We start from the raw sequence: 26,729 nt of genomic DNA, 5'->3' as shown, positions 1-26,729 counted from the left end.
GTGTGCACCTTAACTGCCACACACTTGTGTTGGACAGTTTAAATTGTATAAATATTAATTATAGTAGTAATTACTGTAGTATAGTATTAATTTGTTTTGTTTTTTTTGAGATGGAGTCTTGCTTTGTCACCTAGGCTGGAGTGCAGTAGTGCGATCTCAGCTCACGGCAACCTCTGCCACCCAGGTTCAAGGGATTATCCTGCCTCAGCCTCCCAAGTACCTGGGACTACAGGCACCCGCCACCACGTCCTGCTAATTTTTTTTTTTTTTTTTTTTGTATTTTTAGTAGAGACAGGGTTTCACGATGTTGGCCAGGCTGGTCTCGAACTCCTGACCTCAAGTGACCTGCCCGCCTCAGCCTCCCAAAGTGCTGGGATTACAGGTGTGAGCCACTCTGCCTGGCCTGTAGTAGTAATTTGAAAGAACCAATAAGAGGTAGGGACTAAGGTATGTCCCACCATTTTTTAATAATATTTTCCCATTCATTTAATTTCTCATTATACAAGCTGCTACAAGGTTTTTATCAGAATAGTAAAGCGTGTAGTTAGAAATGCAGAATTCCTACATGTTACAGGAAGTGTTCAGTTATACTATAGTTGCTCACATTGCATATAACCAGGAGATAGCCAGATAATGTTTTCTGCAGTGATTTTACAAATTCATCCTGGTCAATATAACAATTATTCATGTCTTTATTGCCTTCCCATTGAGGGATTCATAATACCTACTTTCCTATTAAGGTTATTGACCAAATTTGTTCTAGATCCGTGCTCTCCAGTACAGCAATTGGCTCATTAAATGTGGCTATTTAGTTAAAATCGAATACAATTTAAAATGCGGTCTTTCACTTCTATCAACCACATGTCAGGTGTTCAACAGTCACATGCGGCTAAGTGGCTGCTATATTGGACATTTCCATTGTTGCATCAAATTCTGTTGTACAGTGCTTCTCTAGTATTTTCTTATATACATTTTAATATACTTAAAAACCATTTAATACTAAAGTACAGATTAAATGATATAATCTGATTTGAAATAACTGGGGAGAAGGGAGAGTTGGAGGGGTTATGGAGGAAACAAGATTTGCCATAAGTTGATAATTGGTGAAGCTGGGTTTAGAGTTCATGGGAGCTCATTGTATTATACTCATTATATAGACATTTTGTATATGTTTTAAATTTTCCACAATAAAAATGTAAACAGAAGGATTAACCAGGAACTGTGCTCCCACCAGCACCTAGAAGTAGCTGTCTGTCAACAGGCATCTGAAATCTCACCCCCCACAGGCTGGCTCTTGTAGTGTAGTAAAGTTTTTAATCCTGCCACAGGACTTCTAAAGAACATATATAGTACCACATTTTCATTTAAGATTTATTTCATTCCTCCTCAAAACACACAAGTACCAGCACAGTCTCATGTTCCTTAAGTGTTTGAACTGCCCAAGTGAATCTTGTGGGTAGAATGTACTAGATTATATTAAAGTAAAAATTCCATTGCTGCTGACATTAATTTGAACAAATTAAAAATAGTGTTCTTAATGAAGAGAATAAAGTACATTTACTCAGTGGTTGCTTTATATTTTATTTCACAGCAGGATAAGTCAGCTTCTGTCTCTGGCTTTCCTGGTTAACAGCACCTGTGTCTGAAGAGAGAAAGGGAAGGGGTCGTAGGAAGTAGTAGAGAAAGTCCCTGGTACGAGAGAGGCCATCAGTGAACACCACAACTGTGCACTGAAGGGCTGTTTGAAGTTGTTAAGAGAAACACATGGGCCGGGCACGGTGGCTCACGCCTGTAGTCCCAGCACTTTGGGAGGCCAAGACAGGTGGATTGCTTGGGTGGAGGAGTTTGAAGCCAGCCTGGGTAACATGGTTGAGACTCTGTCTCTACAAAAAATAGAAAAATTAGCAAGGCATGGTGGTGTGCACCTGTGGTTCCAGCTACTTGGGAGGCTGAGGCGGGAGGATTGCTTGAGCCTGGGAGTTCAAGGCTGCAGTAAGCCAAGATGGTCCCACTGCACTCCAGCCTGAGTGACAGCGAGATCCTGTCTCAAAAAACAAAACAAAACAAAAACCATGCGAACTTTGATCTCCTACCCATCTCTAACAAATGGTGGTGGGGCTTACTATGAACAGAGAGGGGCTTATCATAGAGTAACGGTTCAGAGCAAGGGCTTTGGGGTCAGACTTGAGCTTGAGTGCCAGCTTCACAGTCAACTGTGACCAGAGAAAGGGGAAGAGTGAGCCCTTCCCAGCTGTTTCAGAGAATAATGGTAGACTAATAGCCGCACATGGCTAAATGCTCAGTAAACAAGAAGTCTTATTATTAGGTATTCCCTGGGGCTGTATGTTTTATTTCAGTTAAATGCTGATACTCACAGAATCATGTAGAAGAATGTGTAGGTATAAAGGAATGTAATGGTGCCTTTTTATTTTACAGGGTTCTTGAAGCTCTTGAGATTAACAATGGCAGGAAAATCATCACTTTTTAAAGTAATTCTCCTTGGAGATGGTGGAGTTGGGAAGAGTTCACTTATGAACAGATATGTAACTAATAAGTTTGATACCCAGCTCTTCCATACAATAGGTGTGGAATTTTTAAATAAAGATTTGGAAGTGGATGGACATTTTGTTACCATGCAGATTTGGGACACGGCAGGTCAGGAGCGATTCCGAAGCCTGAGGACGCCATTTTACAGAGGTTCTGACTGCTGCCTGCTTACTTTTAGTGTCGATGATTCACAAAGCTTCCAGAACTTAAGTAACTGGAAGAAAGAATTCATATATTATGCAGATGTGAAAGAGCCTGACAGCTTTCCTTTTGTGATTCTGGGTAACAAGATTGACATAAGCGAACGGCAGGTGTCTACAGAAGAAGCCCAAGCTTGGTGCAGGGATAACGGCGACTATCCTTACTTTGAAACGAGTGCAAAAGATGCCACAAATGTGGCAGCAGCCTTTGAGGAAGCCGTTCGAAGAGTTCTTGCTACCGAGGATAGGTCAGATCACTTGATTCAGACAGACACAGTCAATCTTCACCGAAAGCCCAAGCCTAGCTCATCTTGCTGTTGATTGTTAGATTGTTGATGCATTCTAACCAACTCACACATATACACAAAATCAACATGGGGATGGAGAAGAGAATTAGCATTTGCAGCAGTGTATCATCTACTAATAAAATTAAACTAATGTATGTTGCTGCTTCATTAGTTGGTGGGAGAAGGGACACATCCAATCATGGAGGAATATATTTACTCAATAATGGCACCTTTACATTTATAAATTGTAACGGTTGTCTAATAACGTTTCTTTAATTTAAATATGTAAGTTGCAGAGCTAATAAATGAGATGACCAAGACATTAATTATAATTAAAATAAGAAACTTGACTATTCTAGAAGTTATACTTGGATTTTTTCCTGGGAAAATGGAGAACTACTTTTTATATGTGTATGTTTTTATGCAATTAGCATTGTATTCTTGGTTCAGGGAAATAATTTCCTAAAGCAATAATGTTAGATATTAAAGATTAAAATCTAATGTATTTGCAATGCATCATTAATTCATTCTCTTCAGAATGACTTAACCATTCCTGTTTTCATTCTACATATTGGAATCACTCTCACTAGTAATTACTCATCATTTGTATGTCATTCATGCACCCCCAGCCCCATAGATCACATTCCACAGTCTCAGGCAGAGGGCAGGCCCCCAGTGGTACAAGAGTTGCTTCATACAGTCTATAATACATCCAGCTAAATTCAAGCTGTCTATGAATGGAAAACCTTGCCATAGATAGAGTTCAGTTTTAAGAAAAAGGCTAACTACTGAACTTGGAGAACAGACAAATGTGCATTTGATAACTGATGTAATAATTACAATGTACTGTGTGGAAGATACAAAATTACAATTCGATTAATGGACTAAATATTTTTGTTACTTTCTTCACCCTTGGGGAAAGTCTCTTAGTTGAAGTTAAAACATTCCTTTATAACACAAGACACAAGCTAACTTTATCACTCTCAGAAGAAATACTAAGGATTGTACTTTTTGAGAGGGTAAATGACATCTTTATTCGGCAATGTATTTACTTGGTGTCTTCTCTATCACTGAACATCTAGTGATTTGCTCTCAAGGAGATTTTTTGTTACAAAAAGACTTGTTGCAATGATCAGACTTGATAAAGCAAATTGTGGTCTTTTGTGGATGAAGTTCATATGCTGCGTGGTTGGTGACTATGTGATTCCATGGAGGCTAACCAAAGCCTAGACTGAGTGTGGATGAGACCCTCGACTGGGGAGTGATGGGGTTATCAAAGGACATGCTGGGTGAGGGGAGCTGGCTGTCATGTAGGGAGTGAACCAGTGCCCCCCGCCAGAGATACAGTTCAGTTTTAAGAAAAAAGGCAAGGCCGGGCATGGTGGCTCACGGCTGTAATCCCAACACTTTGGGAGGCCGAGGCAGGCGGATCATGAGGTCAAGAGGTCGACACCATCCTGGACAACATGGTGAAACCCTCTCTCTACTAAAAATACAAAAATTAGTTGGGCATCGTGCCTGTAGTCCCAGCTACTCAGAAGGCTGAGGCAGGAGAATCGCTTGAACCCGGGAGGCGGAAGTTGCATTGAGCCGAGATTGCACCACTGCACTCCGGCCTGGTGACAGTGACACTCCAGCTCAAAAAAAAAAAAAGCAAACTACTGAACTTGGAGAACAGACAAACGTGCATTTGATAACTGATGTAACAATTACAATGTGCTGATTGGAAGATACAAAATTACAATTCATTAATGGACTAAATGTTTTTGTTATTTTTCACCCTTGGGGAAAGTTTCCTAGTTGAAGTTAAAACATTCCTACTATTACTTGTCTTGGAAGAAAACCTTTTTATATTTCTGTACAAACTTCCGTTTTAATAATATGACACCACCATGTAAGTTCTCACACATTATCCATGTCTTGTAGAGTAGTAAAGTGTTAAGTAGAAAAACACGCCAGTGTGGTACCCAGTGAAAGGTGGTGTCTGGAACTCTGGACTGTCAACCAGGAAGTGTTGAAGTGACTGAAAAATTAAAGAGCATGGGTAACAGCATGGACAAAGCAGAGATTGAGACGATCTATGTCCATGCCAGAGGAAGCATCCTAGGAAGTTTCCGGTTATAGCAAGAAGACAAAACTCGGTATACATTTTATCTAGATCACTTTTGGAGCACTTAAGCAGATAACCAACTTTGTGCTAACATACATGGGCTCAGGAGAGCCTGATTTAAGACTGACTTCATCCCATTGCTCTTGTGTTCCAGAACCTTCAAGGGACATCACTTACCAGATTCAAGCTTTGCCAGCTTAGCTTTCCTCATAATCAGCATCTATCTATCAGCTGTCAGTTCTACCCACGTGCCCAAATGCTCTTCACACCTTCATGCCTGCAATGCTTTCCTGTGCAGCCTACCTTGGAGGTCCCACTCAATGCTCCACTTCCCTTCCAGCTCCTTTAAAGACTCACTCACACATGAAATTTGGCATTTAACTTTAGTAATATACTCACAAATGTGTTACTAGTTCTTACCTCACCTTCACCAGCCTGGAGAAAAGGGTACCACTGTTGGGCAGCTGAGCCAAGTCTTCCCGCTCTCAATCACCCTGCTGCTCTTGGTTGGCCTGCATCACAGCCCTCTGGATGATATGCTCATTAAGGGTGGGGCCAACTATATAGAAAAAAATACTCATTTGCTGAAATTACTTCTAGATTTCTAGATGAGTATGTAAATTTTTCTGCTCCCAAAGCTCTGGCATCTAGTTTGAGTCAATCTGAGCTCTGTAACAGGTGAAGACATCATATTAGTTTGCACGCTACCAATAGGAGAGATAGGACGAAAGCAGCACTTTAAAAATGGATATTAAACTACCACAATCTTGAAAAAACATCTTTATTTAAGAAATCAAATAGGGTAAAAATGATGCAATTTCACACAAGGATACAAGACAAAGCTTAGAATTACTTGCTCAAAAGTTACTCAGAATGGAACAAAATTGTTCAAGTGCTCCAAATTAGCACAGGTTGTATTACTTGCTTTCCAATGGACATTTACTATTTTACAGTAAGATCTACTTATCATAGGAACAAAGAGAAAATTCCCAGCCCCCTCTGGTGTATAACCTAAAAGGCTGAGTACAAATGTTAATGGATTCCAAACTTTTCTTTGACAACAGTACTAAAAATTGCATTACAACTTTTTACGAGTATCAACAGTTTACTATCTGAGGGAAAGGAAATATAAGAATATAAAGTGACAGAAGCAACACACTTCACTGTGGCCTGCAACTGCTCCCAGCCTCCTATTTTATAAACATGATTCGGGTTCTCACATTATAGCAGGATCACTATTCCTAGCCTCTGGCAGAAGCAGACATGTGACACTTAGCACTGCACAAGTGTTTCTTTGGCTTCTTGAGTAGTGCTGTGTATACTGCCTATACATTTTTATAACATCTTTAAATGCATAACATCAATGTATGTGCTATCACATTTCACTCTCAACTGCAGAATATTTTAATTTTAAATTTATCTACCAAATCTTGACTATGACATTTATTTTTGGGTTGTTGGACATTAAGATCAACCTATCTGGGCCAGGCACGGTGGCTCACACCTGTAATCCCAGCACTTTGGGAGGCTGAGGCAGGAGAATTGCTTGAAGTCAGGAGGCAGAGGTTACAGTGAAACAACTGCCACTGCACTCCAACCTGGACGACAGAGCGAAACTCCATCTCAAAAAAAAAACACAAAAGATCAACCTATCTGAATCGGGCAAGTCAAAAGCTTATTCCTGGCCGGGCACGGTGGCTCATGTCTGTAATCCTAGCACTTTGGGAGGCCGAGGCGGGTGGATCAACTGAGGTCAGGAGTTCGAAACCAGCCTGGCCAAAATGGCGAAACCCCGTCTCTACTAAAAACACAAAAATTAGCCAGGCGTGGTGGTGCACGCCTGTAATCCCAGCTATTCGGGAGGCTGAAGAAGGAGAACTGGTTGAACCCGGGAGGTGGAGGTTGCAGTGAGCCAAGATTGTGCCACTGCATTCCAGCCTGCACGACAAGAGCAAGACTCCATCTCATAAAAACAAACAAACAAACAAACAAAAAACATAAAAAAACAAGCTTATTTCATGGCCAGGCGTGGTAGCTCACGCCTGTAATCCCAGCACTTGCCGAGACGGGTGGATCACGAGGTCAGGAGTTCAGGACCAGCCTGACCAATATGGTGAAACCCCATCTCTACTAAAAATACAAAAATTAGCCAGGTGTGGTGGTGCACACCTGTAATCTCAGCTACCTGGGAGGCTGAAGGAGACCGTTTGAACCCGGGAGGTGGAGGTTGCAGTGAGCCAAGGTCGTGCTACTGCACTCCAGCCTGCATGACAGGAGCAAGACTCCATCTCAAAAAAAAAAAAAAAAATAAGCAAGCTTATTCCCAATTTTTAAGTAAAGATATTTCATGGTCAGGCGTAGTAGCTCACGCCTGTAATCGCAGTACTTTGGGAGGCCAAAGTGGGTGGATCACGAGGTCAGGAGTTCAAGACCAGTCTGACCAATATGGTGAAACCCCATGTCTACTAACAATACAAAAATTAGCTAGGTGTGGTGGCACACACCTGTAGTCCCAGCTAGTCAGAGGCTGAGGCAGGAGAATCGCCTGAACCTGGGAGGCGGAGGTTGCAGTGAGCCAAGCAGAGCAAGACTCTGTCTCAAAAAAAAAAAAAAAAAAAAAAAAATCATGATTATTGATAATGAGCTCTTCATAAATAACACTGTTCACAAGGAAATACCAATTGATCTATTGATATGTGACATGAGACAGAATGTACTATTTTTAAATATAAAAGGAATTTCATTAGGTTTAGATAAGCTGAGAATACACAAGTTTTCCAGGCTATTTAATCAAGTAACTTACAATGTACACATTCCTGAGTATACACCATTGTGGTGACATCATTTATTTTGGAATTTTCTGCATTCAGCTTAAAAGGTGTTTCTTCCCAAGAAACTGAACTTTTCTGTCAAATGCACTTGATCGAATAGGAGAATTGGGTTCATAAAATGGATTCATTGAAAACTAGGAAAGAAGAAAGTATTAGTGAAGCAAAAAAGCTGACAAATCATAAGTCTCTGAAAGGAAATCATTTTAAAGTTTTAAATTAAAAACCAAAGACATTCAAAAGTCTAAAGACCACATTTTTAAGTTTTACTGAAAATGCTGCATTGTTAAATACTAACATCCTCTTAAGGAAATTTTTATTTTGGTGTTTTGGTTTTGAGAAGTATCTGGGGCAAAACTAATGGCAGTATGATAAATGTTGCCTATATCAGTTAACTTTCAGGATTTACCCTGTGTGTGAAATACTCATATTCATTATAAATAAATGGATTAATCTGTATGGCCCTTTGGCTACATAAAACAAAGTCTGCCATGTGCTCAGAGTTCAGAAAAAGCTACTCTTATATGGTAATCTTTTAACAATCAGATTTTTAATACTCTCCTTTAACACAAGACTGCTAAATGATGAGCTTCTCAAAGTAATTAGTGTATCATAACACATGAGAGAAAATCATTAAATGGAATCACTAATAGGAAAGGCATTGCTGATTTTTATACCTTAATCACTTGACATTGTTCGTCTTTGTAAGAGAGCTAAATATTACTACCTCTGACTAGGAATACTGTTAAATTGTATTACTGTGCTGATATGCAAGAAATTCTGTCCAAATACAGAACTTATTGAAATTATTAAAAACATACGGGTCAGGGATGGTGGCTCACGCTTGTAATCCCAGCACTTTGGGAGGCCAAGGCGGGTGGATCACTTGAGGTCAGGAGTTCGAGACCAGCCTGGCCAACATGGCAAAACCTCGTCTCTACTAAAAACAGAAAAATTAGCTGGGTGTGGTGGCGGACACCTGTAGTCTCAGCTACTTGGGAGGCTGAGGCAGGAGAATCGCTTGAACCCGGGAGGCAGAGGTTGCAGTGAGCTGAGATCATGCCACTGCATTCCAGCCTGGGTGACAAAGCAAGACTCTGTCTCCAAAACAAAACAAAACAAAACAACACACTGTTACCACTGCAGTGTAACCATGACGTTGTATTATTATTTTATTTTTCAAAATCAAGAAATGCAAGTGGCACCATTCTTCTTGAGTGGCGATTTGATCATATAAAAATCACTTCCTGCCAGTTTATGATCTGTATTAATTGCACTGTAACTTATTTGTAAAGTAGATGGAAACATTTTAAATTATGAAGTAATTTTCCCTTATATAGGCTGCTTCCTTGCTGTCTTTAGGGATCCCTAATAAAATCAGCTATGAGCACCAAGAGGTGAAGAATGAAACCAATTTACCTTCACAGTCATCTAAAGATAACTACCATGAGTTGTGTTCCTAAATACATATTCACCTGCCTGTGAAGACTTACCTGCAGAGAGAGTTGCCAGAGATAGTTCTGATGGGGGAAAGCTAGTCTGAAAGGTACACTGCAGCCTAAGGGAGTTACTTCGATAGGCCACTTTCCTGACAAAGGTCGAATCCTTTCTCATCAGATTTTAAAAATTATAGAACATACCATACCTTTATATATAAATCATAAACATCAGTAAAGAAGTTCTTTATTCCATCTTCTTGTCTTATGTCATGAAGCATAATAAACCTCATATGTAAAATAATTAAGGCACAATCTTTCTTAGAAATGAAAAACAAAAAACAACCAGTTCGTTGATACAATATTCTTCAAATTAGTCACATGCAGTGTATTTGTGATGGAAAAGTTGAATATATAAACTGGGTTTAAAATTAGCTTAGTTTTATCATAAAGAGAACATAAGCTTTCAAAGTTAGAAAATAACTATAAAATAAAGTAAAATAACCTTGATAGGGTCCAGATAAACTTTTTTTTGTGTATGAGACTTAGTTTTAAAATTAGCTATTAAAATGTTTTCCCCCCTAAAAAAAGAAAAGTAGCCCCATAAATGGAAACTTACATTTTCACCTGACTGTGATGTCTACAGACTCAGAGCCTGGCATCTATGTTCCATGTTCTTCTGGTTTGTAAACCCAAACTTTAGTTACCTTTACTAAGAAGGTAAGGATATGCCCCGCAGTGACAAATGCTGACACAAACCACTCGTTGAACTTGTCCACAGTTTTCAAGTACATGTTGTTCGACAGCCACATGTTCTCATCTACGAGGTCGAGAGCAGCATGAGCTATGAACTGGTTCAGATGACGATGGTCATCCTAGATGACAGTGTGAGCAACCACAGATTAACATTTCCATATGACATCAAGAATGCTGACATTTCATTCTGTAAATTCTATAGATGGTTTTCTTGTGGGGAAAAAAACAGTTTGCTTTTATACTTTGTTATTGTCATGAGACTTACAAAAGATCTGTTTTCACATTATATTCTATTTTTAAATTTGATATCTAAATCTCAAAGAACAGAAACAGCCAATTAATAAATGAAATGTGTATACAGATGATTTATACAAAATCATTTATTCAAAATCTTTTTCATAGGAATTTTTTTCATGTTTCAAGAAGGAAGTTACCAAATTCTGTAACCATTTAAACATGTAAAAAAAAAGAATACTATGTTTAAAAAAAAAAACAAAAAACAAGATCCTGTGGAGAAGAGGTGCCATTCACAGCAGGCTCAAGGTCTGGGAGGAAACGGAGAGGGCCCAGATTCCTGCACAATGGCACCAGGTAAGCAGTAGACAGTTGAAATGGCGCTTATAACGGCCTGCCAGAGGCCTCTTTCCAGTGCATGGAGCTTACATGGCAGCGGGACCTGGAAGTAGTGGGAGGTGATGCTCAGCCCCAGCTGTGAACAGTCGCCTGTGTCAATAGCAGGACACAGTCCTGTCAGAGCTGGGAGTGTCCTTTTCCTGGGCTGAAATGGCTTAAGTGAACAGAAGGTGGGACTGTCTGACCATAATGTGAAGAGGGAATTCACAACTTGGAATGCAGTCTTACCCCGATGTAATTCTTTGAAAATACATTTTTTGGCCAGGTACGGTGGCTTATGCTTGTAATCCTAGTACTTTCGGAGGCCAAGGCAGGTGGATCACCTGAGGTCAGGAGTTCGAGACCAGCCTGGCCAGTATGGTGAACTCCCGTCTCTACTAATACAAAAATTGTGGTGGTGCATGCCTGTAATCCCAGCTACTCGGGAGGCTGAGGCAACCCGGGAGGTGGAGGCTGCAGTGAGCCAAGAGCACGCCATTGCGCTCCAGCCTAGGGGACAAGAGCAAAACTCCATCTCAAAAAAACCCAAACAAACCATTTTTCAAAGAATACCTCTGTTATGGGTTGAAGTGTTTCCTCTCCAAAATTCCTTTGTTGAAGTCCTAAGCAACAGTACCTCAGAATGTGGCCTTATTTGGAAAGAGGGTTGCTGCAGATGTGGTTAGCTAAGATGAGGTCACATTGGAGTAGGGTGGGCCCCTAATCCAATGGACTGGTGTATTTAGAAAAAGGGAACATTTAGAGATGCACACAGGGAGAAAAATGCCACATGAAGGCTGGAGTTAAGCTGCCACAAGCCAAGGAACTCCCAGAAGCTGGGAGAGAGGCCTGGACAGACCCTTGTCTTAGTGCCTTCATAGGAAGCATGGCCCCACTGACACCTTGATTTCACATGGTGACCCTCAGAACTGAGACAATAAATTTCTGCTGTCCCAAGCCACTCAGTTTTTTGTACTTTGTTACAACAGCCACAGGAAACCAAGACGGCTTCCTTGCCAAGGAGGCTGTTCTCATGCCTGGGCTGGAGGAGGGCGGCCTGTTGCCCTGGAATCCCATGCATAGTTAAAGCATGTTTTACTTCACTCATGTTGCCATGACAAAGCTAAGTGAATCCTTAGAGAAACGGCTGTTTTTATGTCTGGCTCACAGCAGTGTTTTCTTTTACAATGATGATCAATCCTGAAGAATTAGGAGCAAACTGAAAACGCTTTAAGAAAGTGAGTGGTAGCAGGAGAAAGAACTAAAATCAAGTTATGCAACAGAGTATTTTTATGTGTGCTTTGTCCAACACAAGGCCAGTGGAGTACACAGAAATTACATACAAGTAGCTGCATCCCACAGAGCAATACTGGTACAGAGATACCTCAAAACAAGTTTTAATGAGTAGTGTTCTCATAATATGAGAAAATAATGTCACAACACTACCTCATAGAGAATCCCTTAAACAAATGCCTATCTTATTTTGGTGGCAAGGCCCAAATAGTTGAAAAATATCATATATTATGCATTACAATTAACTCAAAACATCAGTTCCTTAAAGGACATTAAAGCCAATTTTTGGAGGTTGGGAGAAACATAGCAAACTTGTCAGCAATTTATTAGAAACAGAAATTGGAAAGAACTGGGCTCTTCTCATGTCAAAACTCTACAGGTCTGGGCCAGGTGTGGTGGCTCACATCTGCAATCCCAGCACTTTGGGAGGCCGAGGGCAGGCAGACCACCTGAGGTCAGGAGTTCAAGACCAGCCTGGGCAACATGGCGAAACCCTATCTCTACTAAAAATACAAAAATTAGCCTGGCATGGTGGTGCACACCTGTAATCCCAGCTACTTGGGAGGCTGAGACAGGAGAATTGCTTGAACCCAGGAGGCGGAGGTTGCAGTGAGCTGAGATCGTGTCACTGCACTTCAGTCTGGGTGACAGAGGAAGGCTCTGTCTCAAAAATAAATAAATAAATAAATAAATAAATAAATAAGATCCAAATGGTTTTATTTTAAGCATTTGGGATGGTAATCTTTCTTAAAATATATGGTCCATTTTCCTTGTCTCCAAAAAAAAAAAAAAATCTACAGGTCTGAACGGCAATATGTTCTCAAGCCAAGCTTGGTTTTTGGAACCATTCTTGACAAGAAAGTCAGAAATTATCACCTCTGGTGCTGCTTTTGAGCTTCCTGTGTACAGCCAAGGTGTCACTGGGGAGGGGAGCATGCAGGCTCAACCTAGCCAGGAAGTGCTGCAGAATGCCCCTGAAGTGAGGTGCTGCAGACCCACTGGCAGCAGGAAGACAGGGAAGTAAGGGGCTTTTCTAACTCAGTAGGTCCTGATGAAAAACGTGATTCATAAAAATAGCCTGGACTTTCATGGCATTTCAAGGCAGCAATCTGCTACAGGTGAACTATGTTTTTGTGTGCTTAAGCAGCAGCAATTCATGGTGGGTGACATAGTGAACTGAGTATCATGGGAATGCCAGAGCGTCATGCTAGTCTGTGCTGAATTAAAGGATGAATAAACAACTCCAAGGACATTCCCTGGCTGGCTTCTATCAGTCTGTGGGACTCTACAGCAAGCCTCATTTAATTGTGGTGGATTTCAGTTACCTTATCTGTCCAGATCTTACAGTTCTAAAATAATATACCATATCATTACAATAGCATAAAAATTCTTACGTACTTTGGATTCTGCCTTCCCAGCTGGCAAAAACTCCATTTCAAAAACTGGATTATCATGGTGGCCAACAATTACAAAGTAGAAGCTCCCAGACATGGTCTTCAATATATGGCTCCTAATTAAGTGAAAAATGGTACATATTTTTAGTAGTCAATCTTCAAATTAAAAAATGACTAATGGGAAGTGTAGAATTCCTTTTTTAGCTTAAACTTGACATTGTAGAGGAAGATGCTACTAAGCTTGGCACAGTTTCCAGTATACTAGTGAAGATATGTAGCTTCTGGAATAAACAAATTATATATCTGTGATATATCCTGTAGAATCTAATGTATTTTCATAAGGAAACTAGAAGACCTCTAACATGAAATCACTAAGACAACATTCTCATGATCTGAAAGTATGGCTCATTTAGCTCAAGGGGCCCTGAGTGTCTGGTCGAGTAAGCCAGGCTTCACTTGGACTGGACCAGTTAGCAGCACGGACACCTAGAAGGATTAACAGAAGGTGGTGGTAAGTCAAGGACAATACAGAGTAGTGGGAAGACCAACGAAGTAATTAGCTTGCCTTAGAAATTTCCAGGAAGCATCCGTCAGGGGAAACTAAAACCAACTCTACCTCATGTCACTTACCTAGAATGGAGAGACACTGTAGCACTGATCCACAGACTGCGTGTGCTGTATTTGTCTTCTTTCTACTTGAAGTACGTGTGCTATAAATCTAAGTCTTTGCAAATATAAGGGTCTATGATATGCCTCTTTATACACCAATTTATAAGAAAGGAAGAGTTTTGTATTCTAGAAAAGATGGAAGAAATAATCCATAAAGGAAGACATTCTGAGGCACTGAGAGATCTTGGAACTAAGTTTAACACATTGGGCAGGGTGCAGTGGCTCACACCTGTAATCCCAGCACTTTGGAGGGCTGAGGTGGGCAGATTGCTTCAGCCCAGGAGTTTAAGACCAGCGTGGGCAACATGGTGAAACCCCATCTCTACATGAAATACAAAAATTAGCCAGGCATGGTGGTATGTGCCTGTAGTTCCAGCTACTCAGGAGGCTGACGCAGGAGGATCACCTGAGCCCAGGGAGGTCAAGGCTGCAGTGAACCGAGATCGCACCACTGCACTCCAGCCTAAGTGACAAAATGAGACCCTGTCTCAAAAAAAAAAAACCAAAAAAACACAAAAAAACAAAAACAAAAAAGTTCAACAGATTGGCAAAAGAAATAAAACTACGAGAAACTGGGGGAAAAAACATAAGTGATTCCATGGCTTTTAGCACAGATAATTGAAATCTAGATGAATGATGGATGGGTGGGGGCATGGATGGATTTACCCCAAGGTAACCCCGTGGTGTGTATTTTTAATACAAGGACTTTGGAGTCAAACAAAGTTAGGTTCAGGTCTAGCTCTGCTACTTACTGGCAATGTGACCACAGGCAGTCCTTAATTTCCTAATGTCAGTTTTCTCATCTGTAAAATAGTGGTAACACTGTAGCACTTTATGGTGCACTTATGAGGATCACACAATCTAATGCATGTAAAGCACCTGGCAGTGTCTGACTCACAGTACCTGCTCAATTAATGTTATCTAGAATAACATGGAAGACTGTATGCACACTGGGATGTGGTGACTAGTAACTTCTCAACATGGAGTGGAAATCAAGTAAACCGGGAGTTACAGTCAGTCTCCTGGAACATACATCTGAGGTGTGTTAGAAGCCAAGACTTATCAAGCCTCATTGGGCCTTCTGCTGATTCACACAGAACACACAATGAAATCAGAAGAAATCTGATATGTACTTGCTAATGAATGACACATTTTATAAAGGAAATCAAGGCACAGCTGGCACTTTTAACTCTAGAATTGGAAGGCCATAACTGGGGAAGAAAAGGCAGACCAGAGACTCTTGGCATGATGAAGTAGGATTTAAAATGCTATTTGGGGCAGGGGTGGAGGGGTGGGGGACTATAGACTGCAGGCCAAATCTAGCCTTGCCCATCCTTTTGCGACCATCTAAGGTTGCTCTCACACTTCAATGGCAGAGTTAAGCACCTGTGACACAGACCAGCCGTCCCACAAAGCCAACAATATTTACTATCTGGCCCTTTAAAGAAAATGTTTGCCCCTGTTTTAAGGGTAAGATGAGAAAAAGGTCCAAACAGAAAAAGTGGATAATAAAGACAAGCTGGAATGATAAAAAAGCTATGCAAAACTAGAAGAACTGGCAATAATTCTCCAAAGTGAAGGGAAGAAGGAGGGAGTTGAAATTTGAACAAAGTAAACAATGATATCATGAATTCTTCCTGGACTAGATTTCAGAGCTGGAGTCTGCCAAGGGAAGGGCTTCTTACTTTCTTCAGCACAGTTAAACAGCAGCAAAAACAAAACAAAAAAAAAACAAAACAAAACATAAGGAAATATATGTACATATATGTATAAGCGAGATAACATGCATCCCCACACTCACCTCTATATGGAAAGCCACAAATGGGCAAGCAGCATGGCACTAAGTCAGCAGACAGAAAGGGAACTCAAAGACCGACTGCATGAGGATGCTGTTACCAACTACCCAGCTGCACAGAAGATGAGACAGAGCTTTCTTTATATACATTCCGTGCTTGATTTCAGCTGCCAATTATTTGATTTTGTAAACAGCTGAAAAAGCAAGAAGGGCTGTAGCTTTTCATTCACTTCCACCAAGAAAAAACTGACAGGTGAAGTGGAAGAACTGAATTCTCCCTGGGAGAAAATGACCCCATTATCTAGGGAGGGGAACAGCTGCAATCACTTAGCAAATACTTGAGGGTATCCAGCAAAGGTAAGACATACACTAGGATTCTGTGCTGTCCAATCTATGGAACTTTGTGCGAGGACGGAAATGTTCTACACCTGTGCTGTCCAATATGGGAGCTAGTGTGCATTAGAAATGTGGCTAGTGTGGGCCGGGCATGGTGGCTCACGCCTGTTATCCCAGCACTTTGGGAGGCCGAGGCGGGAGGATCATGAGGTTAGGAGATCGAGACCATCCTGGCTAACACAGTGAAACCCCGTCTATATTAAAAATACAAAAAATTAGCCAGGTGTGGTGGTGGGCGCCTGTAGTCCCAGCTACTTGGGAGGCTGAGGCAGAAGAATGGCATGAACCCAGGAGGCAGAGCTTGCAGTAAGCCAAGATCTCGCCACTGCACACTCCAGCCTGGTGACAGAGTGAGACTCCATCTCAAAAAAAAAAAAAAAAAGAAAAGAAAAAAAGAAAGAAATGTGGCTAGTGAGATTGTAGAACTGAATTTTAATTAAACATAAGTGGCTAGTGGCTACAGTACTAGACAGCATGGGTCTACATCAATGATTCCAAACTAGTGGCACAATCATATGCCCCTCTGGGACAAAGCTTCCAAAGGAAGGATTAGGCAGCAATATTTGCTGTTCTGCAATATTTGCTGTTCTGCAGCCTCCACTGGTGATACCCAGGCAAATAGAGTCTGGAGTGGACCTCCAGCAAACTCCAGCAGACCTGCAGCTGAGGGATCTGTTAGAAGGAAAACTAGGCCGGGCGCGGTGGCTCAAGCCTGTAATCCTAGCACTTTGGGAGGCCGAGACGGGCGGATCACGAGGTCAGGAGATCGAGACCATCCTGGCTAACATGGTGAAACCCCGTCTCTACTAAAAAATACAAAAAACTAGCCGGGCGCGGTGGCGGGCGCCTGTAGTCCCAGCTACTCGGGAGGCTGAGGCAGGAGAATGGCGTGAACCCGGGAGGCGGAGCTTGCAGTGAGCTGAGATCGGGCCACTGCACTCCAGCCTGGGCGACAGAGCGAGACTCCGTCTCAAAAAAAAAAAAGAAGGAAAACTAACAAACAGAAAGGAATAGCATCAACATCAACAAAAAGGACATCTACACCAAAGCCCCATCTGTAGGTCACCAACATCAAAGACCAAAGGTAGATAAAACCACAAAGATGGGGAGAAACCAGAACAGAAAAGCTGAAAATTCTAAAAGTCACAGCACCTCTTCTCCTCCAAAGGATCGCAGCTCCTTGCCCAGCAACTGAACAAAGCTGGACGGAGAATGACTTTGATGAGTTGACAGAATTAGGCTTCAGAAGGTCAGTAATAACAAATTTCTCCGAGCAAAAGAAGCATGTTTGAACCCATCGCAAGGAAGATAAAAACCTTGAAAAAAGGTTAGATGAAGGCCGGGCGCGGTGGCTCAAGCCTGTAATCCCAGCACTTTGGGAGGCCAAGACAGGCGGATCACGAGGTCAGGAGATCGAGACCATCCTGGCTAACACGGTGAAACCCCGTCTCTACTAAAAAACACACACACACACAAAAACTAGCCGGGCGAGGTGGCGGGCGCCTGTAGTCCCAGCTACTCGGGAGGCTGAGGCAGGAGAATGGCGTAAACCCGGGAGGCGGAGCTTGCAGTGAGCTGAGATCTGGCCACTGCACTCCGGCCTGGGAGACAGAGTGAGACTCCGTCTCAAAAATAAAAAAAAAAAAAAAGAAAAAAGGTTAGATGAATGGCTAACTAGAATAAACAGTGTAGAGAAGACCTTAAATGACCTGATGGGGCTGAAAACCATGGCACAAGAACTTCATGACGCATGCACAAGCTTCAATAGCCGATTTGATCAAGTGGAAGAAAGGGTATCAGCGATTGAAGATCAAATTAACAAAATAAAGCGAGAAAACAAGGTTAGAGAAAAAAGAGTAAAAAGAAACAAAGCCTCCAAGAAATATGGGACTATGTGAAAAGACCATATCTACGTTTGACTGGTGTACCTGAAAGTGATGGGGAGAATGGAACCAAGTTGGAAAACACTCTTCAGGATATTATCCAGGAGAACTTCCCCAACCTAGCAAGGCAGGCCAACATTCAAATTCAGGAAATACAGAGAACACCACAAAGAGAAGAGCAACCCCAAGACACATAATTGTCAGATTCACCAAGGTTGAAATTAAGGAAAAAATGTTAAGGGCAGCTAGAGAGAAAGGTCGAGTTACCCAACAAGGGAAACCCATCAGACTAACAGCAGATCTCTCAGCAGAAAAACTACAAGCCAGAAGAGAGTGGGGGGCCAATATTCAACATTCTTAAAGAATTTTCAACCCAGAATTTCATATCCAGCCAAACTAAGCTTCATAAGTGAAGGAGAAATAAAATCCTTTACAGACAAGGAAATGCTGAGAGATTTTATCACCACCAGGCCTGCCTTACAAGAGCTCCTGAAGGAAGCACTAAACATGGAAAGAAACAACCGGTACCAGCCACTGCAAAAACAGGCCAAATTGTGAAGACCATCAATGCTATGAAGAAACTGCATCAATTAACAGGCAAAATAACCAGCGAACATCATGATGACAGGATCAAATTCACACATAACAATATTAACCTTAAATGTAAATGGGCTAAATACCCCAATTAAAAGACACAGACTGCCAAATTGGATAAAGAATCAAGACCCATCAGTGTGCTGTATTCAGGAAACCCATCTGACGTGCAGACACATACAGGCTCAAAATAAAGGGATGGAGGAAGATCTACCAAGCAAATGGAAAGCACAAAAAAGCAGGGGTTGCAATCCTAGTCTCTGATAAAACAGTCTCTGTTTTAAACCAAAACAAAGATCAAAAGAGACAAAGAAGGCCATTACATAATGGTAAAGGGATCAATTCAACAAGAAGAGCTAACTATCCTAAATATATATGCACCCAATACAGAAGCACCCAGATTCATAAAGCAAGTCCTTAGAGACATACAAAGAGACTTAGACTCCCACACAATAATAAGGGGAGACTTTTAACACCCCATTGTCAATATCAGACAGATCTACAAGACAGAAGGTTAACAAGGATATCCAGGACTTGAACTCAGCTCTGCACCAAGCAGACCTAATAGACATCTATAGAACTCTCCACCCCAAATCAACAGAATATACATTCTTCTCAGCACCACATATCACATATTCTAAAATTGGTCACATAATTGGAAGTAACACACTCCTCAGCAAATGTAAAAGAACACAAATCACAACAAAGTGTCTCTCAGACCACAGTGCAATCAAATTAGAACTCGGGATTAAAAACCTCACTCAAAACTGCACAACTACATGGAAATTGAACAACTTGCTCCTGAATGACTACTGGGTAAATAACGAAATGAAGGCACAAATAAAGTTGTTCTTTGAAACCAGTGAAAACAAAGACAAAACGTGCCAGAATCTCTGGGATACATTTAAAGCAGTGTGTAGAGGGAAATTTATAGCACTAAATGCCCACAACAGAAAGTGGGAAAGATCTAAAATCGACAACCTAACATCACAATTAAAAGAACTAGAGAAGCAAGAGCAAACAAATTCAAAAGCTAGCAGAAGACAAGAAATAACTAAGATCAGAGCAGAACTGAAAGAGATAAAGACACAAAGAACCCTTTAAAAAAAATCAATGAATCCAGGAGCTGGCTTTTTGAAACGATCAACAAAATTGATAGACCACTAGGCAAGACTAATAAAGAAGAAAATAGAGAAAAATCAGATAGATGCAATAAAAAATGATAAAGGGGATATCACCACCAATCCCACAGAAATACAAACTACCATCAGAGAATACTATAAACACCTCTACGCAAATAAACTAGAAAATCTAGAAGAAATGGATAAATTCCTGGACACATACACCCACCCAAGACTAAATCAGGAAGAAGCTGAATCCCTGAATAGACCAATAACAGGCTCTGAAATCGAGGCAATAATTAATAGCCTACCAACCAAAAAAAGTCCAGGACCAGACAGATTCACAGCCAAATTCTACCAGAGGTACAAAGAGGAGCTGGTATCATTCCTTCTGAAACTATTCCAATCAACAGAAAAAGAGGGAATCCTCCCTATCTCATTTTATGAGGCCAACATCATCCTGATACCAAAGCCTAGCAGAGACACAACAAAAAAAGAGAATTTTAGACCAGTATCCCTGATGAACATCGATGCAAAAATCCTCAATAAAATACTGGCAAACCAAATCCAGCAGCACAGCAAAAAGCTTATCCACCATGATCAGGTCGGCTTCATCCCTGGGATGCAAGGTTGGTTCAACATATGCAAATCAATAAACATAATCCATCACATAAACAGAACCAACGACAAAAACCACATGATTATCTCAATAGATGCAGAAAAGGCCTTCAACAAAATTCAACAGCCCTTCATGCTAAAAACTCTCAATAAACTAGGAATTGATGGAACATATCTCAAAATAACAAAAGGTATTTATGACAAACCCACAGCCAATATCATACTGAATGGGCAAAAACTAGAAGCATTCCCTTTGAAAACCGGCACAAGACAAGGATGCCCTCTCTCACCACTCCTATTCAACATAGTGTTGGAAGTTCTGGCCAGGGCAATCAGGCAAGAGAAAGAAATAAAGGGTATTCAATTAGGAAAAGAGGAAGTCAAATTGTCCCTGTTTGAAGATGACATGACTGTATATTTAGAAAACTCCATCATCTCAGTCCAAAATCTCCTTAAGGTGATAAGCAGCTTCAGCAAAGTCTCAGGATACAAAATTAATATGCAAAAATCACAAGCATTCCTATACACCAATAACAGACAGAGAGTCAAAGCATGAGTGAACATTCCCATTCACAATTGCTACAGAGAGAATAAAATACCTAGGAATCCAACTTACAAGGGATGTGAAGGACCTCTTCAAGGAGAACTACAAACCACTGCTCAATGAAATAAAAGAGGACACAAACAAATGGAAGAACATTCCATGCTCATGGATAGGAAGAATCAATATCATGAAAATGGCCATACTGCCCAAGGGTAATTTATAGATTCACTGCCATCCCCATCAAGCTACCAATGATTTTCTTCACAGAATTGGAAAAAACTACTTTAAAGTTCATATGGAACCAAAGAAGAGCCCAGTTACATTGCCAAGACAATCCTAAGCAAAAAGAACAAAGCTGGAGGCATCACACTACCTAACTTCAAACCATACAAGGCTACAGTAACCAAAACAGCATGGTACTGGTACTGAAACACCACACATCTACAACCATCTGATCTTTGACAAATCTGACAAAAACAAGAAATGGGGAAAGGATTCCCTATTTAATAAATGGTGCTAGGAAAACTGGCTAGCCATATGTAGAAAGCTAAAACTGGATCCCTTCCTTATACCTTATACAAAAATTAATTCAAGATGGATTAAAGACTTAAATGTTAGGGCCAGGTGCGGTGGCTCAAGCCTGTAATCCCAGCACTTTGGGAGGCTGAGAGGCTGAGGTGGGTGGATCACCTGAGGTTGGGAGTTCGAGACCAGCCTGACCAACATGGAAAAACCCTGTCTCTACTAAAAATATAAAATTAGCTGGGCGTGGTGGCACATGCCTGTAATCCCTGCTACTTGGGAGGCTGAGGCAGGAGAATTGCTTGAATCCAGGAGGTGGAAGTTGTGGTGAGTCGAGATTGCACCATTGCACTCCAGCCTGGGCAACAAGAGCAAAACTTCATCTCAAAGAAAAAAAAAAAAAACTTAAATGTTAGACCTAAAACCATAAAAACCCTAGAAGAAAACCTAGGCAATACCATTCAGGACACAGGCATGGGCAAGGACTTCATGACTAAAACACCAAAAGCAAAGCCAACAAAAGCCAAAATAGACAAATGGGATCTAATTAAACTAAAGAGCTTCTGCATGGCAAAAGAAACTACCATCAGAGTGAACAGGCAACCTACAGAATGGGAGAAAATTTTTGCAATCTACCCATCTGACAAAGGGCTAATATCCAGAATCTACAAAGAACTCAAACAAATTTACAAGAAAAAAACAATCCCATCAAAAAGTGGGCAAAGGATATGAACAGACACTTCTCTAAAGAAGACATCTATGCAGCCAACAGACACATGAAAAAATTCTCATCATCACTGGTCATTAGAGAAATGCAAATCAAAACCACAAAGAGATACCATCTCATGCCAGTTAGAATGGCAATCATTAAAAAGTCAGGAAATAACAGATGCTGGAGAGGATGTGGAGAAATAGAAACACTTTTACACTGTTGGTGGGACTGTAAACTAGTTCAATCATTGTGGAAGACAGTGTGGCGATTCCTCAAGGATCTAGAACTAGAAATACCATTTGACCCAGCAATCCCATTGCTGGGTATATATCCAAAGGATTATAAATCATGCTACTATAAAGACACATGCACACCTATGTTTATTGTGGCACTATTCACAATAGCAAAGACTTGGAACGAACCCAAATGTACATCAATGATAGACTGGATTAAGAAAATGTGGCACATATACACCATGGAATACTATGCAGCCATAAAAAAGGATGAGTTCACGTCCTTTGCAGGGACATTGATGAAGCTGGAAACCATCATTCTCAGGAAACTATCACAAGGACAGAAAATCAAACACTGCACATTCTCACTCATAGGTGGGAACTGAACAATGAGATCACTTGGACACAGGGCAGGGAACATCACGCACCGGGGCCTCTTGAGGGGTGGGGGGCTGGGGGAGGGATAGCATTAGGAGAAATACCTAATGTAAATGACAAGTTGATGGGTGCAACAAACCAACATGGCACATGTATACCTATGTATCAAACCTGCATGTTGTGCACATGTACTCTAGAACTTAAAGTATAATTTAAAAGAAAAGAAAAGAAAACATCTAGCTATTTCAATAAATCCAAGTTGTCAGGTCCTGACAAATTATATACCTTGGGTTAACAAATGTGATTGCGTAACTTCTGATCAATGACATTTGAGAAATTGCAAGAAAAATGCCATATCATCCGCTAGGTTAAATGCTATTCCTATTTTCAGAAACAGGAAAAAGGCTTATCTCCTAGTCTATAACAGGGTACATTCAGAGCGACTAGAACACCAACAGAAACATGTATTAAATGCTTATTTTCAGTCAGATGCCATGCCAGGCACTTTTATTATACATTAACTCATTTAATGTGAATCCCTAGATAAAAACAGATTATTATTCATTCATATACTCCTGGTTGTACTAGAACAAGTCATGCCAAACTTACATTTTTTGTTTCTGAAGGGAGATACGGTAGGTAAACAGAAAGTCATTTTATGAAATATTTTGGTATCTACCTAAGAACAAACTGGAGTCCTGGAGCCTGGGTGAAAATACAGAGTCTTGCTAGAATGTTGCCCTCCATGAGAGCAGATACACCATTTGTCTTGTTCACTGTGGTATCCCTAGAAGTACAACAGTGCCAGGGACCCAAAAAACACTCATTATTTGCTGAATGAGAGATGGCTCACAGCTGACTTGAGTGTCAATACTCGGAGAACGTTCACTGGGTGCCCCATGTCAATTTATGGCACAGGGTCTCTAGGAAGGCTTTGAGGTTGACCTTAACCTAGTTTAGCTCAGTATTTGAATCAATATCTTGAATGAAGATAACTTATCACATTCAAAGTTAACACCAAGGGCAGCTAACTTATTAGAAGGCAGAAGTTAGGATTTAAAAAGATCTCCATGGCTAGGAGAGCTAGGTGAAATTAACAAGATAGAAGTTAAGAGGATAAGAAAGAAAGCCTTGTACTTGGGCTTAAAAATTAACTGTACAAAAGGACAAGGGAAATCTAGATTAAGAACAGTTCATCTATATCAACCCAAAAGTTCTGCAAGCTCAGTAAGAGGCAAAAGTCTAACAGGTTTGTCAAAAAAGCTAATGCAATTCTAGGTGGTATTAAGAGCAAGGTCGGGGAGAATGCTGATGTCCTCTTCAATAATATTATCATCTTTGGGGAAGGTACTCAGTTCTGGGAATCATATTGTAAAAGGATCAATAACTCTGTGTGTTACAGGGGAGGGGAGGGCAGGATCTAGGCTAGGAAATGCTCTGGAAACCAGACAAGAGCAACTGAAGGAAAGAGGATGTTTAAACGGGGCGGGGGAGACTTTTGGGGGTGGAAAGGGAGCGGGGTACAGCACAGTACTATCTTTAAATACAGTAAGCTATCTAATGAAAAAGCGACTTGGCTAGGGATTGCAAATGAGTTTCCTTTCATGAGCGAATTCTAATCAACTGGTAGTGACTGCCAGGAACTGGTGCTGAGAAAGATTCTGAGCCTAAGTGTGGTCAGCAGGAAAGAATGCTGTGATCAATTATCCATGTCTGCTATGAATTTGGGGAAGTGCAGTGCCTACAGGAGGGCCAAGTATTTGCTGACTCTGGACTACACAGACTTATTCCAAACCGTTCCATAGGCCAAGCCCAGGACTGCTCATTTGAAGTCACTGGGAAACTGGAAACTAAGGGGTGGCTGGCACAGCACCAGTGCCAGAGTGGCAAGATGCTCAATGAACTTGGAAGTCCCTCCTCATTTTAAGTTGCAGGCAAATGCAAGATAAAACTCATGGACTCCAGTTCCAAAGACATCCATTTTTGTAGCAAGCCTCTTTACAGCCTCTATAGAAGAGCTGCTAGAAAAACTGCCCTGTGCTCCCGACAGCAGTGGTTTCAGTTGTTCCATAGACCTGGGGTCATGAGACTAAACTGGTGTGGCATGGGATATGTCTATTGCCATGAGGAGGGGCAGTAGGAATACTACTGATAGGTCTCTAATGTGACATTTTCCTATTAGTATTATAAGCAATTCTCTCACCCCTTAGAAGTTATGCTAGGTTTTCGAGAACATTTTATCTAATTATATTCATGTATTTAACTGTGGGACCAAAGGTGGGGGTGGAAGTGAGGGGGTCTTCAGGAACATTTTTTTTTTAAACTAGTGGACAAGCGATTCTACTTAACATTTACAACATATCAACATCTTTTTAGAACACTATTTTCATCATTCCACTCAAAAGCCTTGATGCATCTCAGCTACAGGATCATGTACTGGTACTCAAAACAGAGTCCCACATTGCTCCACATGTCTTTTCTCAGCCCTGTTGTTCCACCTCTGCTAGCATTGACTCGTTTACTTATTTTTTCTCCCAAATTCACTTTGACTGTATCCAGTTCAGAGCTGCTATTATTTCTCTCTTCATGCCTGGAATGTTCTCCTTGATTCTGTCTGCAACTACTACCCATCCTTTAAAATCCAACTAAGCCTCTCCTCCTCTTCAATTGTTTCCAACAAAAACCTACAGGTTCTCCACCTCCTATGAAGTCCTGTCACTCTTACTACCTCTTAAATACTTTAAGTTTTTCACAGCCAGAGATCAAAACTCATTGTACTCATCTTCAATGCTGTACACAAAGCTGACATCCAATTTTGTCCTCACAGGACTTAGATACCGTATAAGGCTTATATTCCCAGCACACAACTCTGGAATCAGGCTAGATTCCTCACTGCCCCCAAGAAGATCGTGGCTTTTTTTGTTTTCTTTTAATGATTCCTTTGCTCATTTTTCCCCTTCCTGTGATGTTCTCCTTTTTGCTTACCACCCGAATCCTACCCATCAAGGCCCTGATAAAGTCACTCTTTTTCCACAGAGATGATCTGGATCACTTCCATCTTCAACCACCTGCCCTTTAAACTCTTTATCCAGTCTACAATGCATCTTAGTTCTTGTTCAATTCTCTGGCCGTAACATTTTCATTATTGCTTCCGAGAGGTTTGGTTCTTTTTCTTTCTAATTACATTTAAGCATCATGAGGACTGGCTCACCTTTACCTCACAGCACACAATGGTTGGTACTCTAAAACGTTTAGCTCTGTGGATCTCAACCCGGAGCGATCTTGCTTCCAAGAGGACATCTGGCAATATCTGGAGACATCTTTGGTTGTCACACTTGGGGGAGAAGGTGATACTGACAAAATAGAGAGCAAGGATACAGCTAAACCTACAATGCACAGGGCAGCCTCCCAAAACAAAGAATCTTCCGGCTCCAAAAGGCAACAGTGCCGCCGTTAAGAAACCCTGGGTTAGCTGAATGACCCCGTGAACCGCGAAACCACAGCCCCCGAGAGAGCGGACGTTTGCAGGTGGAAGGGCCGCGCGGATGAGCTGGCGGAGGGCTGGCAGGTCCGGCCCGGCCACCCCGGGGAGGGGTGGAGGTACAGGACCAACATCCGCGTCACGCAGGGGCTAGGAAGTCCTCCAGGGACTCAAAACACCCACCCCCCTACTCGCTCCATTCCCTACCTGCAGCCGGAGGTCGACAACGGAAACGCAACGTCACTTTCCGCGGAAGACACCCCGGCTCCGCATCTGCAGCCAGAACGCCTAAGCAGTTCTCGCGATACCCTGGGATGTGC

General features: G+C 41.3%; 2 protein-coding genes across 3 annotated transcripts in view; one reads left to right on the top strand and one right to left on the bottom strand.

Annotated features, from left to right (window-relative positions):
• The window catches only part of RAB9A (RAB9A, member RAS oncogene family), a 24,641-nt gene extending 17,186 nt beyond the window's left edge, over positions 1–7,455 (top strand). For both annotated transcript variants that reach the window (XM_007991061.3, XM_007991060.3), the window contains one exon: positions 2,437–7,455. In XM_007991061.3, the coding sequence (XP_007989252.1) occupies positions 2,463–3,068 (606 nt within the window). In that variant the 5' untranslated portion in view covers positions 2,437–2,462 and the 3' untranslated portion in view covers positions 3,069–7,455. The remainder of the gene's footprint in view (positions 1–2,436) is intronic.
• TRAPPC2 (trafficking protein particle complex subunit 2) lies at positions 5,910–26,729 on the bottom strand. Its single transcript, XM_073013867.1, has 6 exons — positions 26,617–26,729; positions 26,146–26,281; positions 13,468–13,579; positions 10,139–10,283; positions 9,618–9,703; positions 5,910–8,109 (listed from the first exon to the last, which is right to left on the bottom strand). Exons 2-6 carry the CDS (start codon positions 26,226–26,228, stop codon positions 8,011–8,013), a joined length of 525 nt encoding a protein of 174 aa, XP_072869968.1. The 5' UTR covers positions 26,229–26,281; positions 26,617–26,729; the 3' UTR covers positions 5,910–8,010.

The sequence above is a fragment of the Chlorocebus sabaeus genome, chromosome X, assembly GCF_047675955.1.
Source record: "Chlorocebus sabaeus isolate Y175 chromosome X, mChlSab1.0.hap1, whole genome shotgun sequence".
NCBI lineage: Eukaryota > Metazoa > Chordata > Mammalia > Primates > Cercopithecidae > Chlorocebus > Chlorocebus sabaeus.
Note: the sequence above shows the minus strand (reverse complement) of the source record. Positions and strands in the feature narration are given on the sequence as shown.